Source organism: Schistocerca piceifrons, chromosome X (assembly GCF_021461385.2).
Source record: "Schistocerca piceifrons isolate TAMUIC-IGC-003096 chromosome X, iqSchPice1.1, whole genome shotgun sequence".
Taxonomy (NCBI): Eukaryota; Metazoa; Arthropoda; class Insecta; order Orthoptera; family Acrididae; genus Schistocerca; species Schistocerca piceifrons.
In genome coordinates this window covers 73427523-73446898 of record NC_060149.1, presented here as the reverse complement: position 1 = coordinate 73446898, position 19376 = coordinate 73427523, and the positions used below count along the sequence as shown (strand labels likewise).

Sequence of the window (19376 nt, the reverse complement as noted above, 5' to 3'; positions counted from 1 at the left end):
CGTGGGGCGTGAGATCTCCACAGTACATCGGTGTTGTCGCCAGTGGTCGGCGGAAGGTGCACGTGCCCGTCGACCTGGGACCGGACCGCAGCGACGCACGGATGCACGCCAAGACCGTAGGATCCTACGCAGTGCCGTAGGGGACCGCACCGCCACTTCCCAGCAAATTAGGGACACTGTTGCTCCTGGGGTATCGGCGAGGACCATTCGCAACCGTCTCCATGAAGCTTGGCTACGGTCCCGCACACCGTTAGGCCGTCTTCCGCTCACGCCCCAACATCGTGCAGCCCGCCTCCAGTGGTGTCGCGACAGGCGTGAATGGAGGGACGAATGGAGACGTGTCGTCTTCAGCGATGAGAGTCGCTTCTGCCTTGGTGCCAATGACGGTCGTATGCGTGTTTGGCGCCGTGCAGGTGAGCGCCACAATCAGGACTGCATACGACCGAGGCACACAGGGCCAACACCCGGCATCATGGTGTGGGGAGCGATCTCCTACACTGGCCGTACACCACTGGTGATCGTCGAGGGGACACTGAATAGTGCACGGTACATCCAAACCGTCATCGAACCCATCGTTCTACCATTCCTAGACCGGCAAGGGAACTTGCTGTTCCAACAGGACAATGCACGTCCGCATGTATCCCGTGCCACCCAACGTGCTCTAGAAGGTGTAAGTCAACTACCCTGGCCAGCAAGATCTCCGGATCTGTCCCCCATTGAGCATGTTTGGGACTGGATGAAGCGTCGTCTCACGCGGTCTGCACGTCCAGCACGAACGCTGGTCCAACTGAGGCGCCAGGTGGAAATGGCATGGCAAGCCGTTCCACATGCGTACATCCAGCATCTCTACGATCGTCTCCATGGGAGAATAGCAGCCTGCATTGCTGCGAAAGGTGGATATACACTGTACTAGTGCCGACATTGTGCATGCTCTGTTACCTGTGTCTATGTGCCTGTGGTTCTGTCAGTGTGATCATGCGATGTATCTGACCCCAGGAATGTGTCAATAAAGTTTCCCCTTCCTGGGACAATGAATTCACGGTGTTCTTATTTCAATTTCCAGGAGTGTATTTTGCAGCTGTGACTTATTAAACTGATAGTTCGGTAAATTTCACATCTGTCAACACCTGCTTTCTTTGGGATTGTAATTATTATATTCTTCTTGAAGTCTGAGGGTATTTCGCCTGTCTCATACATTTTGCTCACCAGATGGTAGAGTTTTGTCAGGACTGGCTCTCCCAAGGCCGTCAGTAGTTCTAATGGAATGTTGTCTACTCCCGGGGCCTTGTTTCAACTTAGGTCTTACAGTGCTCTGTCAAACTCTTCACGCAGTATCATATCTCCCATTTCATCTTCATCTACATCCTCTTCCATTTCCATAATATTGTCCTCAAGAACATTGCCCTTGTATAGGTCCCATCTCGTTAAATTACCACCTTTTTGCAGTTTCTTCAGTTTTAATCTACAGTTCATAACCAATAGATTGTGGTCAGATTCCACATCTGCCCCTGGAAATGTCTTACAAGTTAAAACCTGGTTCCTAAATCTCTGTCTTACCATTATATAATCTATCTGATACCTTCTAGTATCTCCAGGATTCTTCCATGTATACAGCCTTCTTTTATGATTCTTGAACCAAGTGTTAGCTATGATTAAGTTATGCTCTGTGCAAAATTCTACCAGACGGCTTCCTCTTTCATTTCTTACCCCCAATCCGTATTCACCTACTATGTTTCCTTCTCTCCCTTTTAGTACATCATACATTTCATCAATTTGTTCATCATCTGCTGAGCTAGTTGGCATATAAACTTATACTACTGTAGTAGGCTGGGCTTCGTGTCTAACTTGGCCACAATAATGCGTTCACTATGTTGTTTGTAGTAGCTTACCCGCACTCCTTTTTTTTTTATTCATTATTAAACCTACTCGTGCATTACCCCTATTTGATTTTGTATTCATAACCCTGTCTTTTATTCACCTTCCACACAAAATATTTTACATGATCGTCCCATTTCACTTCGTTTCATAGTATTATCCCTACCTATTTAAGCGCTGTGACGTACCCATGATGTTTACCATTAATCTAGTAATGGGATACTATCGGGCTATTTACGTTTATTATGGGTGTACTCTTACAATTATCTACCAGACCTCGTGCTTCAAAAAGCAACGTACCCGGGAGGGGAGGTGTGTCGGCCCCGGATCGAATCCGCCCGCTGGATCAACGGCGATGGTCGGTGTGCCGACCAGCTCGGATGTAGGTTTTAGTCGGTTCCCCACAACCCACTGGGTAAATACCGGGCTGGTACTCAAGTCAAGCCTCAGTTACACCATTCACTAACAATTAAGAAGTTTTCATTGACTATCCCACGAACTGCTCGCAGGCAGTTGGGATACTATTCCGTCCAGGAATTAACGTGGAGGCGACAGGTAGGTCATCCGGCCACGCCTTACACGAAACCTAGCCAAATCCGTTAATAACCATGTCGTCCCTTCGGCGATGTGGGACAAAGGCACAAAAGAAGAAGAAGCAGAAGCAGATACTCTTTTCAAGTCTGCCCACGACACCGAAAGAGATGGCGCAGTGGTTACGCCGTTGGACTCGTGTTCAGGGGGACGACGGTTCAAGTCCGTTTCCGACCATCGAGGCTTAGGTTTCCCTTGATTTACCTAAATCGCTCCAGGTAAATGTCAGTATGGTTTCTTGGAAAGGGCACGTTTATATACATTGAGACCATTAGCGGTCCTATTACACTTCCTGGGACACATGCGATGTTTCTTTCGTTTCTGTTGAACATCCGCAGGCCAGTGTAACGTACTGGGCTGTATTAGTCGAAACTTCATGGAGCGAAACACATACCTGTGAAGAGACACTATATAATCTAATCTTACTTCTTACTTGACGTTGTGGTACAATGTGGAAAGTCTTTAGAAAACATAGGAAAAAAAGGAATACACTGTTGCAAATGCCTCTACTGTTTGCAAGACGTCGTGCGTGACTGAATCAACATAGGTGATTTGTCTAGGGAGGGCACAGGTCATACCACTCTAAATAAGGAGAAGAGAAATGAATATTTGCGAAGATGTAGTTGGAGACAAGTTGAAACTCCAGTTGGCCGAGAATATGGCAGGTAATTCCTACTTTCACGAGACTTCAGTAAAAGATACTGCTAATAGATTCCAGATTTCCCAAATCCTTATAAATATTTAAAAGCAAGTCGTACAGAGGAATTTTGAAGATCATTAATAACTATTTATAGAGAAACGCTTCTGTGTGTGCTTGATTAACAACATCATCGCTGGTTGACTGTGCTAGACAAAGACGTGTTAAGGCAGGCTTACGCTTCACTTTACATCTAAAAGGCGGTGCTAGCGTGTGATTAATGGTTGAAATGTCACGATACTCCTAAATGAAAGTTAATTTACATGTTGACGGCACCAGAGATATTAACAGGGAGACTATAATCGACTAAAAACAACTTGCATTGTTTATCAAAAAATTCACAATTGGAATCCACGAGTTTTATCACGCACTTTACGTGCGGGACTTTTCCTTATTACTTTTGGTTCGTTAAAAGTAACTGCAGCCCACTAATTTGAGGAAGGTATGATTATGAAGTGGGGGAGCATTGCTTGTTTGCACTGAAAGCACGGGTTCCGGTGTCATACGACCACTAGTGGCTGGCAGCAACGTGGTATTAACATTAACAAGTTAAGGAATCATTACACGTCCTTATCCATCAGGCAAATTTGAAAGGGTGAACACGTTTTCGTTTCGACCGTTACGATAGGACGGCACAGAGGTAGTAAGGGAGAAATTCTGGAATGCGTGGATGACGTGGGAGGACCTAGTGCGGCAGCGACAATGGGTGGCGAATGGTATCTCGCATCCCCAGTCAGATTACTTTTTACAGGTGAAGTTTTATAGCAGTTATATAAAGGGGGGGGGGGCTGCTAGTCCCGACTGCAAGTGCATCTGGGGAGACCGTTGTCTCCCCGCCAGCCGACTGCAGTACCGAGCCGATGGTGAACAGATGTGCAGGGGCTAGGGGCGAGCCACCGTCACGGTCTGCGGCTGCGAGTCTGCAAGAAATAAAGTCACTGACCGATGAGTCATTCTCATAGCGGCGGCAGTGGTCTGATACGTGAATGTGCGAGTTTGTCGTGGAAACATGGACGAGTTAATAGTGTGTTGTTTTGAATGTAGTATTGCTGTACCTATTTAGCAGATAATTAACTGTCTTAAGAATAAGTAGGATAGTCGTGATTACGTAGGCTTTCCCAGCGTAATAAGTCATGAAAGTCTCTTCGGGTTTGCTGCCGGATCTGGCCGCATGGACGTGATGCTCTTAACAGATTTTTGGACCACTTCAACTGTCTTCACCCCCGTATCAAATTTACTATGGAGGTTGAAAATGATGGGATGCTTCCATTTTTAGACGTAATGGTTTATAAAAAACCAGATGGAACTTTGGGACACAGTGTTCACCGAAAGCCAACACACACAGATTGGTATCTGCATCCTAAGAGTTGTCATCCACCACACCAACGTAGTGGCGTCCTTAGGACTTTGGTACGGAGAGCATGTGCCATTTCCGAAGCAGACAGCTTAACCCAAGAACTTGAGCATTTGATGACTGTTTTTAAGGAAAATGGATACACCGAGAAGCAGATTCGTCGGGCTATGGAGTTTGGACCATCTCCGGAGGTGTACGAAGAGGAACATAGATCTGTGGCCTTTCTTCCTTATGCTGGAGGCTTATCGTTTAAGATGGGACGAATTTTAAGGAATTTTAACATTAAGAGTTTGTTCCGTCCACCTTCTAAGATTAGGGCTCTGCTCGGCTCTGTGAAGGATGATTTGGGGCTTAGGAAACCCGGGGTTTACAAAATTCTGTGTCAATGTGGGAAGGCTTACGTTGGCCGTTCTATTCGCACAGTGCATGACAGGTGTGTGGAACATTGCCGTCATACGAGGCTACAATAGCCGGAAAAATCGGAGGTAGCAGAACACTGACTAAATGAGGGACACAAAATGAAATTTGAGGAAACTGTAGTGGTTGCCAACATTTCCGGTTTTGGAACAGTGTTTATAAAGAGGCGATTGAAATTAGGTTGGCTGATAATTTAATCAACAGAGACAATGGGTTTCCTCTTAGCAAAACGTGGAATCCTGTATTATCTCGCATCAAAACTGAACGTTCTTCGGTGCGGCCTTGATTGCGATATATCGTTGCCAGCAGTGTTTCACTAAGGGCGGCGCCACCTCCCTGTTTTGGAAGGCAGAAACCGTGATGGGCGGCGCATGCGCCGTGTACTGAACAGTGGCCTATATAGGACGTCGATTTGCAGCCTGGCGTCATTTCTCATCAGCAGAAGAAGCATTTTCCTTAAGATGGCGACCAGTGGGATCGCCGAAATATCGAGTCAAGTTGATTTTAAGATTCGGCAGCAAACCCGAAGAGACTTTCAAGTAGGATAGTCATTTAAAATGAGATATAATCCAGACGCTTAAAGAACTGAGGGAGCAACTAGCAGCAGATCTCAAGGAACAATTAGATAAGACAAGTGGAATGTTAAGGAAAGATAATAGAGATGTAAAGAGTGAGGTAATAGCTAAAAAGGGATGTAACTAATATTAAAAATGAAAATCAGTAAATTACGGAGCTGGTAACTCTTTTGGGGGAGCAACTCGAGACTAGTATCCGAGAAACAAGAGCGGAAAAAGAAGGAATCCATCAGGATATTTAAACTCTGACGGATGATGCAACTAACCTTAAGGCTACATTGTTTACATATCTAGACAGTAAGACTAGGAATATTGAGACCAAGGTACATGAAAATGCTGATATTACAAAAAAAGAATTCATAGAGTCAATCAAGTAGGTGAAATTAGAACCGAAATATAAACAGGATGAAAGCTTAACTAGCCTAAAAAGTGAAGTACGGGATGAACGTAAGGAAATCGAAAAATTATGGCAGCAAGTCGAATGAGACGCACAATAGATCGCTGAACTACAGCATAACGTAGTCTGTGGTGGATTGCGAGGCACTTGCAGTTCAAGTGCATTAGCACAAGCTGTCCCATAAAGAAGGGACAATAACGACCATCAACTGATCGAGGTAGGAGGCACTAGAGAAAGTTCTAATGGTCCGGTAGCACCTCAAATACATACAGAGGTATCATCACAGTGCCCTACTTTGCTTCTAAATGGTAAGGTTAATAGTAGTGACAAGACGTTAAATAACGGATCGAATGCCAGGGAAAAGGCTGAAGGGAATTATTGTGTAGATAACACAAAGGAACAATTTACAAGAGATTGGTGGGAAGAATTCCGTATAGAAAGTGGACGACATCTCGCAAATAGATTTCCGGTATTTAAGCCGGAGTGAGACACGCATCTTATAATTTCTTAGAGAGATTTTGAAAATGCATTGTGCACCTCATGGGATTATAACAAGATAATCAAATTTGCAGTTGGTCACTTAGAGAAAGAGGCATCAGAGTGGGGTATGCTCCACGCTAATCAGTTTTATAGTTGGGAAGATTTTTGTAGACAATTGAAAGACAAGTACTGGTCGGAAGGACAACAACAAAAGTTAACTTTAGAATTACTAGACCCTGGCCATGATAACCGCAGTTGGGGCAGATTTCACAAATATTTTCAGTGGCATCTCAACAGACAGAAATTCTTGGATAAGTCTATAAGTGAAAGTTATGCAGCCAAGCTGTTAACTAACCGCATCCGTCATACGTAAGAGAGAAGATAATCGGTAGAGAGTGGGGTACGGTAAATGCAATTTTACGTTTCCTGGAACAGTTGGGTATTTTGAACAAGACTCATGAAGAAGAGCTTTCCAGATCTAACAGGGATGATTTCAGAAAGAATATGGGAGATTCTTGTACGGAAGGGGAAGTACGTAGTAACCAGTATTTCCAGGTAAAGCGCTCTGTTAATAACTGTTATCAAAAGGAACGACGAAACTATTGGGAACTACGTAGGGTACACGGGGGAAGGAAATATGAAGAAAGAGGTTTTCATATAGGAACTGTAACTATTGAACAGGAGGAAAATGGAGGAGGTCTCCCGGGAAGGGCCTTACCAGGGACCAGTAATCAATAATCAAAGGTACAAAGTCATAGATGCTATTGATATAGAGGGAGAACGAACGTTACGAGATTAATTACTAGTTGAACTTAAGTACCATATGGCACTTGGTAAGACGTATTATTCGAGGAACGGTGAAAGGAGAGAAGGCTAATATCTTTATAAACTCTAGGAGTGAAATCTCAGTAACAGCTCTCTCTTATTTTGGTAGTGTTCAGGATAGAGGGCGATTTTCTGTACTATCAGTATCGGGAGCACAGATTGTTGGTATTACAGGCAATAGAGGGAAGAAGGTCAAGCAGGAAGTATTGTTAACCTTTAAGTTAAGTAAACTTATCTTTAGTCACTGTTTCCGGTGGTAGTGCGAAATATGAATACTCCCCTACTAGTAGGTCTGGATTGGTGTACTGAATATGAAGTGGTAATAAATTTTAAAACAAAGAAACTATCTTGTAATATGCAGAGGGAATATTTAAACATATCTGTTATCTATACAGAATCTGTAGCTAATGATGACTTAGTTCTGCGGAGAACTGCGCAGAAAGATCCGAAGGAAACTTGTAGAAATTCAAATGACAGCTAGGTTCAGAAGACAAGCGTTGCACAAATCGAGGGTGAAGCTTATGAGAGCGGTTACCTTGCCTTGGAGGAACGTAACGATTTAATGAAGTTGTTAATTGATTATAGAGATGTATTCTCTGATCGGTCTGGTCTTATCGGTTTGTTATGAGTGCAAACTGAAAATTGAAATAGTTAAAACATTTTTTCTAAAGGGCTTACACAATACCTTTTCCTTCAAAACCTACAGTTAACATAGTGATACAGAAAACTGAGCAAGGAGTCACTGAAGGATCGCAGAGCGTTTAAAACAATCTCTTGTTAGTGGTGAAGAAACCCCAGGGTGGGGTACGCTTAGTGTTAGACGTGCAAACTTTAAATCAGAGCCCGCATCTCGTGGTCGTGCGGTAGCGTTCTCGCTTCCCACGCCCGGGTTCCCGGGTTCGATTCCCGGCGGGGTCAGGGATTTTCTCTGCCTCGTGATGGCTGGGTGTTGTGTGATGTCCTTAGGTTAGTTAGGTTTAAGTAGTTCTAAGTTCTAGGGGACTGATGACCATAGATGTTAAGTCCCATAGTGCTCAGAGCCATTGTCCATTTAAATCAGATTATAGAGATGGAGAGATATCGTCCAAACTTTAAATCAGATTATAGAGATGGAGAGATATCGTCCACTACCCATGGAAGAAGTGTTATTTAAGTTCGATGAAGCGATATATATTAGCAATATGGTTTGATCTCCAGACATTGGCAGGTCAGTCTCCATTCTGATTCGCTTAAGTATACTGCATTCTTGCTCGAAGGTAGATCATTTCAGTTTTGCGTGCTACCATTCGGGCTTAATGTGTCTGTGTCTGTATTTATGAGAGCCTTAGATGTGGCCTTAGGTGAAGAACTGTTAAAAAAGATGTCACTTTATGTATATGACATGTTTATTATATACAAGCATTCGACGGATCATCTGTAGCTACTGAAGGAAATATTTGTTAAGATTAGACAGAAAAACATTGAGGTAGAGTTATTAAAGTTGGAAATTTGGTGAGAAGGTAGTTAAGGTTTTGAGTCATATTGTCGATCCCACATGAGTACGATACCAACAGTGAGTGAACGCAACAGCCGGATGTCCTTATGGAATAAATGAGAGGCAGCTTAAGTAATTTTAGGCATGGTCAATTTCTTATGAAATATCTAGGGGAAATTCAAATGTAGATGATCCTGGTATTACGTAGTTATTAAAACAAAAGTCAACCTGGAGATGTGGCGATGGAGAATGTGCAGCATTTGGTAGAATAAAAAAAGATTTAATAAAGGTCAAATTATTATACCATCAATACATTAAGGTAGTGTTTAAGTTATCCACGAAATATGGAATTATCTGTGAAGTGTTACAGGGAGATTTACCTGGCGAAATGAGTAATCACCACAGTTTAGCTGCCGGCCGCAGTGGCCGAGCGATTCTAAGCGCTACAGTCTGGAACCGCGCGACCACTGCGGTCGCAGGTTCGAATCCTGCCTCGGGCATGGATGTGTGTGATGTCCTTAGGTTAGTTAGGTTTAAGTAGTTCTAAGTTATAGGGAACTGATGATCTCAGAAGTTAAGTCCCATAGTGCTCAGAGCCATTTGAACAGTTTAGCTTTTGCTTGTAGGGTATTGAATAAACACGAAAGGAATGATACGGTAGTGGAGAAGAAGCATCAGTGGTTATGTGGAGCTTCAAGAGATTTAGATACATACTAGCTGGTAATAAAACTATAGTATACACGGATCATAAATTACCGACATTACTTATAAATGGCAAACTGTTACACCATAGACATATGAGATGGGACTTATTCCTACAGGAGTTCGGCATAAATGTCAAGAATATCCAAAGAATTAGGAATCTTGTTCCCTATGCATTATCCAGTTTACCTTTAGGCTATGATAATATACAGTCAGCCCTAAATTCGTGAACTAGATTTATGATTTATTTCTGGAAAATAAGAGGACATAGTCCACGCAACTGCGATAAGCACTTTGTCTGGATAGCGCAATGGTTAACGCCACGGCCTATAAAGCAGGAGATCCCAGGTCTGAATCCCTGTTCGGCACACATTTTCACTCATCGCCGTTGATTCCGCATAAAGTCCCACCGCTCAACAGTTCCTTCCCTTTCCTTTCCTTTCTTCCCCCTCCACCTTGAATTCAAATAACATTTTGTAAATGTTGGTATACTTAAGAGAATGTTAAGAAGTAATGGAAGTCAGTTCATTAGTAAAGATTTTAAAGAATTAATGGCTAAATCTAACATTAAGCAGATACTAGCATCAAGATAGTATCCACAAAGTAGCCTTACAGAATGGGTTATGCGGAAAACGGAGAAGCTTTGTAGCTCATACTGTGCTGAACGAGGCGCCAGATGGGTAGACTTGGTACCCGCATTTGAGTATTGTTAAACGAAATGTCTCATGCGAGTACTGGTGTGGTGTCTATGGAGGTGATTGGGAAAGATTCAGAGAACGCTTTTTAAATTTACTGAAAAGGCCTGTACAGCATCCGTTTAAATGAGGTGTATCGTCAGACTTGATAGAAGCTAGACAGACTCAGAGGGCAAACAACAGACTCCAGAAATATGAGATGGCTGTGAGGCCATGTTTTCAATTAAACGATGTAGATTCATTTCTTAAGTTCTAAAAGTCGACAGGAAGTGGGATTGTTTTTCCAATTATTTCAAGGACCATGGGAAGTGGTAGTCACTCCACATTCTAAAGCAGCTCAGGAACCGACATCCAAGGTTATTAAAGCTCTGTACAGTGTATCAAAGATAAGAAAGTATCTTGCGCAGTAGAGGTACCTAAGCAATACTGAGTAGATGTCGAGAGTTTAAGTTAAGTAAGTGAACTAAGGAGCCAAGCAATATCATATTTCTAAGTAAATTAAATACAGTGTAATAACTGATATGCATAAGTTGTAAGGAGAAGAAATATAATTCCATAAAGTATAAGTGTGAATTAGGCAGATGTTTCTTTTTGGAGTATATGTGTGAATATACGTGAGATGAACTATGAGGGAAGGTCAGTTGTAAATGAATACGATATTTGTTGCATCCTTTGGGTGGATTAGTATTGCTTGTTGAAGAGGATGTGTTCTCTAATGTGGGTACTTAGTACCTGGGGCTGTTTGGAGACATGAACCTTGTATTGACCCATGCACAAAGTAGAGAGGCCAGTCGAGCAGTCTGCTCCTTTAGGGCTGGTAGTAATACGTTTTGACACAGACAGCATGATATGAGAAGGGTTTAGATTGGAGAATTTTCTAGTAGGTAAAACTGAACAAGTATTAGGAGGTAAAACCAGGGGCAAAAAGCTATACAACAAAACGTCTTGTAAAAGACCGAATCAAAAAGTGTTATACGAGAAATAAGATTTAAGGTTAATACAATTTTCAGTTACACATATATCGAGAAAGTAATTTATGCCAAAGATCTTAAAGAAATGATGAAGGGACATATACAGAAGGATTAAGTCGCAAAAAAAAAATCCGTTCATTCACAACAACGGACTGGTAGACGATGTTTGCATATTTTCTAAGGAAAAGATATTAAGTATTCTCTCCTGTACTGGGAAATAATTTGATAGGCTTTATTTCGCCTTCCTTGAACTTATTGTTTAATGTACAGGTTACGAACCAAACCGGGAGAAGTATATAATATTATTATAGTATGTATATTGGTAACAAGAAGAAGAGGACCAGGGACTGTTTGTCAGAGTGCAGCAATCTGATGGAGCATCATAGTCTCTGGAAATGCCTGTCATACGGTATCCACGATAATCTACTCACGACGCAGCAATTGTAATTCTCGTTAAAAGAAACTGTGTAGCTTAAGTCCAGATAATTAAGTACTGACTGTATAATTTCTATGTATGTCGAAATATGATAATGGATGATGAGGCAAGTAGTTCAAAAAATGGCTCTGAGAACTATGGGACTTAACATTTCAGGTCATCAGTCCCCTAGAACTTAGAACTACTTAAACCTAACTAACCTAAGGACATCACAAACATCCATGCCCGAGATAGGATTCGAACCTGCGAGCGTAGCAGTCACGCAGGCAAGTAGTTAACGACATCTTGAATTTATTCTCGACCAAGTCAGGAACCAGAAGTAATGTATAGCGAATATAAGGGAAAGTGTGCCCGAATACGTGTACTATATTATATCCAAAAATGTATCATAAGAACGTATTTTCCAAGGGGCCTTAAGACTTTTAGTATGAAATTTTGAAAGTCAAATATGTTTTTAATGTCTACATAACTTGTAACACGATACACGATATAAATCGTAAAATAGGCACATCCAAACCAAAATGATTATGAATGGTAGCAAAGAGCCATTTTCTTGAAATCGTGTAAAAATGTAAATATGTATGTATATTTAATCTCATAAAGTTGACAATGAGAAAGTAAAACTACAATGAGTACCATTAATAGAATAAACATCGTATGGGTCATTCCAGTTGTACGAAAGAGAGTCCGGAAAGTTCATAGTGCTAACATACAGATAGCTTTGCTGACTGGTCACAAAAGGTTATTCCTTCAGTTGTCATAAGAGTCTAGTAGGTAACTGAAATCAGTTCCAGACTCACTCAGGTTGCCGTAGGTTAATGTAATGTTTACAAATGAAACATTCATGAGACATTAAGTATAACATTTCCACTATGTATTGTTATATGTTTGTGTAATTACACTGTTAATGTTATTGCCATTTTTGTATTGATATTGTGTATGTGCTTTATCTGTTTCATATCCATCATAAGAGACGAAAAGGTGTTCCAGCCGGCTATGGCTGCGTCAGAGGTAGTTGGGCGATACTGTAGTCCGTTTAAAAAAAAAAAAAATCCTCGTACTGACTGAAGATGGACGTCAGAAGCATTGAGCAGACATAATGAAAAATTGTTGTTCCGTTTCGAGAGACTTCAAGTGTTAATTTTCACAAGGCGAATGGACAGTCTGAAGTTTTAAAAGAAGATTCTCATACTGACATCTCACAGGAAATACGAACATTCTCAGGCGCGAGTTATTACGAGCGCGAAATGTAAAACAGTACCTCTGACTTTACAGAATTTTGCTACCGTGGAACGTATGTAGCTCGTTACCTGGTTTTCATTTGTCCGTCAGTAAAGGTTTCGGAGACGTGCTAGGGGAATAATGATTCTACGCCAGTGACTATATGAGAGAATTTCATATGTGTTGTGAAGTAATAACATACGTAACTACGAAATCGCTGCTCGAAGCTCTAGTGTTGCTGCTTTGAAGAGACTTCGGAGAAAGATACTGCCAACAGACATCGATTTCCTAGATCCTAGTAAACTTTCATAGCCAAATTGTACATACGCGTGTTCGTGACTCTTACCGTCATCGCTGGTTGATTGTGTTGTACAAATACATTTTTAAAGTGACTTTGAGGAATGTTAAGGCACGCGTATGCTTCACTTTACGTCTAAAAGCCAGAGTTAGTGCGTGATTAATGATTGATCTCTCCGCGGCTCGTGGTCTTGCGGTAGCGTTCTCGCTTCCCGCGCACGGGGTCCCGGGCTCGATTCCCGGCGGCGTCCGGGATTTTCTCTGCCTCGAGATGACTGGGTGTTGTGTGTCTTTCATCATCGTTTCATCCTCATTCACTCGCAAGCCGCAGAAGTAACGTTGAAGGAGTTGTGGAGCGGCGGCCGAACCGCCCCGCGAGCGGTCTCCCGGCCACCAATGCCATACGCTCATTATTGTTATTGATGATTGAACTGGCACGATGCACATGTGAAAGTTAATTTACACGTTGACGGAACCACAGATATTAACAGAGACTTTACAATGAAAATCGACGAGTTTCAACACATTTTACGTCCAGGAGTTATTCTTCTTGATTATGGTTCGCAGAAAGGAACTTTGTCCACTAATTTGGGGAAGATATGATTATAAGGCGGGAGAGGATAGCATGGTTGCACTGTAAGCACGGATTCCGGTGTCATGCGACAAATTGCGGCTGGTGACATATAGGTGTTAACATTATCAAATTAAGGAATCATTACAGGTCCTTATCCATTAGGCAAATTGGTCGCATGTAGGAACAAACCGAACACTATATCTAGAAGGGTGAACACGGCACGCTTCCAAGGAAAAAAGGCAATACAACAGGCTCTTCCAGAAATAGGAAGTATTTTATAAGAGCCTTTATTAGTAACAAGGCTCTAATCGTTCCATTGTTCACACTGTAGCTTGAATTGAATAGGTTCAGATTAATTTTTGTAGTGATTCAGTTAATCTGATTGTGCCCAGTAGATCTTTATCATCATGGCGATTGCCTCATTTCCTTTTGTTGAACATCCAGTAGACAAGTAATTGATTTCTTAGTTGCCTAAACAAAGAATTCTGGTGCCTAATGTCTCCTAGGCTTAGGCGGGCCGGGGTGGCCGAGCGGTTCTAGGCGCTACAGTCTGGAACTGCGCGACCGCTACGGTCGCAGGTTCGAATCCTGCCTCGGGCATGGATGTGTGTGATGACCTTAGGTTAGTTAGGTTTAAGTAGTTCTAAGTTCTAGGGGACTGATGACCTCAGAAGCTAAGTCCCATAGTGCTCAGAGCCATTTGAAGCCATTTCTCCTAGGCTTATGCAGTTTGCAAGTCAACACTATGTACTGTTCTTCATATTTACCTATTATTCGTCAAGTACCCAAGGATTTTCTACAGAACGCAGCCAACTCTAGCATTCCTGTTCGCAAAAGTTATATAGGAATATTATTTGTATTATGTGATGTGGTCATCATGAGAACCACAGAACATTACAAAATCGAAGGACTTACAGTCTTTAAAAAGTTGATAGGTACGAACCTGCGATCCTTTCCATTATAGACAACTCTCCTAAGCGAACAGAGACATCTGAGCTGGCCGATACCATTCTCCGTCGGCTCACGATCTGCTAAAAGCCTTTCTAGTTGAAGGCATTTATGCCAGTTGTCTTTAAGTGTAGCTGTTTTTGGAAGGGGTACTGTGTTAGCTGACCCTGGACTAAAGTGTCGCATTTCATTTGCTGCTGTTGTTGATGACGATGATAATGATGAGAAAGGATGTTAGCATGTAGACCGCAAACTTAACACTTTCGCTGCTGCATCGGTGCAGGCGCGCAACTCTCCAGTGGGGCCCGGCAACGTGCAGTAACACTCTGAAGCAGCAGGTACCGCTCGGAGCCGACGCTCCTAAGCACACCTGAGCTACAGGCTGACGTCAAGACCTTGTAAGATCTGTAGGATCATGTTCTATACTGACTTAATGACGACACCTTAGATGCATTACCTCAAATAAGCCTCGACTGTATTGTGGTCACGTTTTAAAGTCTGTTTGCTGTCTTGACACCTATAAGGGTCACTAGCGTCATTCAAATGTTCGTGATTTGTTGATAATGTAACAAAAAATACAATTCAAACAAGCAACAAATCCACTGCATTCAGGAAAAATTTCGATTTCAAAACGCAAATTCTTAACAAGGAAAAAAAAAAAAAAGGAAACTGGATTCATTTGAAATTATATTTACTTCAAATGTGCATTTTTAAGATTGACGCTTATAAGCGTCAGCCGCAGCGAAAATGTTAAGGAATCACTACAGGTCCTTATCCAGTAGGCAAATTTGTCGCATGTAGGAACGAACCAGACACTATATCTGGAAGGGTGAACACGGCACACTTCCAAGGAAAAAAGGCAATACAACAGGCTCTTCCAAAAATAGAAGCATTTTATAAGAACCGTTATTAGTAACAAGGCTCTAATCGTTCCATGGTTCACACTGTAGCTTGAATTGAGTAGGTTCAGATCAATTTTTGTGATTCAGTTAATCTGATTGTGCCCAGTAGATCATTATCGTCGTGGCGATTCCCTCATTTCCTTTTGTTGAACATCCAGTAGACAAGTAATTGATTTCTTAGTTGCCCAAACAAAGAATTCTGGTGCCTAATCTCTCCTAGTCTTATGCAGTTTGCAAGTCGACACTTTATGTACTGTTCTTCATATTTACCAATTATTCGTCAAGTACCCAAGGATTTTCTACAGAACGCAGCCAACTCTAGCATTCCTGTTGGCACAAGTTATATAGGAATATTAATTGTATTATGCGATGTGGTCATCATGAGAAACCACAGAACATTAAAAAACCGAAGGACTTACAGGTACGAACCTGCGATCCTTTCCATTGCAGACAACTCTCTTAAGCGAGCAGAGACATCTGAGCTGGCCGATACCATTCTCCGTCGGCTCATGATCTGCTAAAAGCCTTTCTAGTTGAAGGCATTTATGCCAGTTGTCTTTAAATGTAGCTGTTTTTCGGAGGGGTACTGTGTTAGCTGACCCTGGACTAAAGTGTCGTATTTAATTTGCTGTTGTTGATGACGATGATGAGAAAGGATGCTAGCATATAGCCCGCTATCTTAAAGTATCACCTTTGCGGTCTCCGACCTCAACGTTACATCAGATTACCATCAACAGTATAGTGTCTCCGTGAAACACTGTGCAGAAGTTTGTAAATTTACCCTTGTGAGCAGGAACTGTACCCAATTTCTTCCTCCAACAGTTTCTCAAATGTCTGCCTCAGAGTCGAGAGGCAGCGCACAAGCGGCTGCTTGATAATGCATGAAAATCTGTTAATATAAACACCGTACGGTACTACTACTACTATCCAGACACTTCCGACCATCGAAGTGTATTCCTTATTCTGCTGTGGAGCAGTAGCTAACTCGTTTTGGCAGCCAATATTTGAATACGAAAGAGGAAATAATGTTCTGCCACTGCTAGACTTAACTTACAGAAATAATGTTAAGAGTATAGAATTGTAGCCGGTATTAGTTCTGGAACTTAATGCAGAGACTTCTTCATTTAACTTGTTATTCTGACAACTGTTTCACAATAAGTGTAATTATTAATATTCTTCGTCGTTGTCAATATTTCTCCTTTCTTAAAAACATAGTTGAAATTGTGAATATAATACTAGGACAAAAATTATTTTTCGAAAGTCTTCAAAGGTTGACATATAGAACGGAGTCAGATATGTGGGTACAGCCAGACAGAGTGCATGAAAAGTCTTTCGAGATATGTTATCGAGTTTAACACTGAAGTAGTGGATTTCCTGTTGGGCAGCGTCTTCCAGTACATTGAAGAGTATCTTCACATAACCTTTTAAAAGCTAGTGTTTCAGGTTATAATACTATTAACAGTAGCACTATAATACTATAATCATTCATAAAGTTATTTACTGCATTACACTTGAATTAAATGTACACCTTTGACTTCTTTCTGCATGTCAGAGACCTCTCTCAGCGGGACACATAGACGACATACGTAAAATAAACGTGTATTTTCATATGTTATAGGATGGTTCGGCCACTTGTTTCAGTTCTCCATGTACCATGTATTGAAACAGAGATAACTATATTTTAACCGGAAATATTTGTGATTTATAAATGAAAACACAAGACATGAATGTTCTAAAGATTTTATTGTTATTTTTACGCAGATTTCGATCAATAACGTCGTTTTGTATCTCGAAATTTTCTTGGAAGTTACGTTTCGGTAGTGTAGTCGTTATTCGTTTACTGGTACGCACGATATTTTATCTGGGAACCTGCCACACAGCTTCAGATGAGCCGTCCAAGACTGACATGACACTTACCTGAAGATATTTGGCTGCATACCCAAAACATCATTGAGTGAAGAACGCTATTATCAGACAACTGGCAGTCATAGTTGAAGGCGACAACATGTTTATGAACAAGTTTTCCAAAGCTATTATAACTGTAATACGTGGTAGAAATTCGCATAGAGTAAGTTAGTTGTTATAGCTTAGCCGTACCTAAAGGAAAAAACATCAAATCTGAACAATGAATTATTGTGGTAGTTGCATAAGTGGGAAAAATTGCATTTTACATAGAAATCATGCCACAATTAAATTAAGACTGAGTAGAGTTGTAAAACTACCGTAGACTGCCGTAAACTGTCACAATTAAGCGCGAACTACAGTAGTTTTCCTAGTAGCTTTGGTCACTTAAGGTGGTACCCGTGTTATCTGTACGTTAGGTGTGTTGCATTCCTGTCTTGTGTTACCTAATTTCGAGCACTTTGTTTGCGTATACGATCACTATCTTACTAGATTCCCCTACAAACCGGAAGAGGTAGACCGCCTAGAAACTGAGTGAGGATATATAAAAGGCTGAATAACCTACGGAATGTTTGTGTTCCACATAGTTATCCTGCTGTCTGTTACTTAAAAATAAACAGTATTCATAGCAAAATTGAAACTGTTAATACTTAATTTAGGTTTTAATCGAAAATTGTTGATTTGTAACGTGCAACAGAGGGATGTAGTAGTAAAAATAAAAAAAAATACATTTATTATACAGCGCTAGAGAACGCAGTTTCTCAAGAGCGGTAATTCTTTTTTAAAAAAATCCGCAAGGGAGCTTATGTTAAACATGATTCTGTTTTTCACAATCAACATAACAGGAAACTCTTGCTTTTGGTCATGATGAAGAAAATTCTATCGAATATAAAAAAAAAACAACGATAACAATACAGATACTTTTTTAAACAAGTTTTGATGTTGCTGAGAAACAGACATCAATAATTTTTAAGTGAACACACCGCCATTCGTCAAATGGCGATGTGTTTATTTAAGAAAAAAAGATATTTTTTGTTTGTGCATGAAAACTGTATTTGCATCAAAAGTAATTGCTTTGGCTGCATAAAAGCGCAGAAGGTACACTATAAAATAATTTTTACTATTTATAAAAAAGAATTTATATTTCAAATGACAGAATACGCAACTGACTAACACTGAACAATAAGCGGTTCTCATTATGTGCATTCTTTCTCTACCAATTCTACCATTACTACAGGTAATTCTAACGTCATTTATGCATTGTATCAAAACGTAGTTTTGGTAGAGCATAACTATAAAACTGAAATTTAGGAGATATCTACTCACCTTCTTATATTGCACAGTTTTACTTAGAATTAGTTACAGATATTAGTACTTTTGACGATGTGTAGTGGTAATGTGTTTGCCTGTCAATAGCGTCCAACTTCAGGAAAGATAAATGGAACGAATAACTGTTACAAATCATGTAGAAGTGACCTAGATAGAGTAAAATTGTAGGCACTAGATTTAGCATTTTTAAGTTGATGGTTCATGTTTATGTAACTCGCAGCGGGCGAATTCCTAATGCCATACCGCTTAACGTGGAAAAATATGTCAGACAGATATATCATCCTAAAAAGTAAGATGAGAGTAGAGCGCGACACTTACTGTGCACGAGGACCGCGCAGAGCTGGAGGAGCAGGAGCATCATGGCTGCAACTCGGACCATGGTCAACAGCGAAGTGCCGGCGGAGCCTCCCGCGCTGCAGATATACTGTCTCGGGCCCGTGGATCTTCAATTGAATAACGACGCAGACTGCACTTCCTGTCTGCACCCTCCAGCTGGCGATAGGATAATGCCTCAGTCACGCGCTCTCGACTCTAGCTGGCAGAATTATCACACCGCACCTCCAGCCTCCCTCGCCATTTTCTTTTTGTCGGCGGCCGACGTCCACTCGACACTGAGGTCATTTTCATCGTCCTCGAGAAGGGTTGGCCGAGAATTACGATGCCCTCTTGCGCAAGGGGCCCTGCTGGGTGTCCAGTGTCGTATCACGCTACCTC

At 41.4% G+C, this 19376-nt stretch overlaps 1 protein-coding gene across 1 annotated transcript in view; it reads right to left on the bottom strand.

Moving 5' to 3' along the window:
* LOC124722104 overlaps nucleotides 1–19118 on the bottom strand; it is a 97743-nt gene extending 78625 nt beyond the window's left edge. Inside the window, exon 1 of the mRNA XM_047247302.1 lies at nucleotides 18981–19118. Coding sequence (XP_047103258.1) covers nucleotides 18981–19041 — 61 coding nt within the window. The 5' untranslated portion in view covers nucleotides 19042–19118. The remainder of the gene's footprint in view (nucleotides 1–18980) is intronic.
* Nucleotides 19119–19376: the final 258 nt, after the last annotated feature.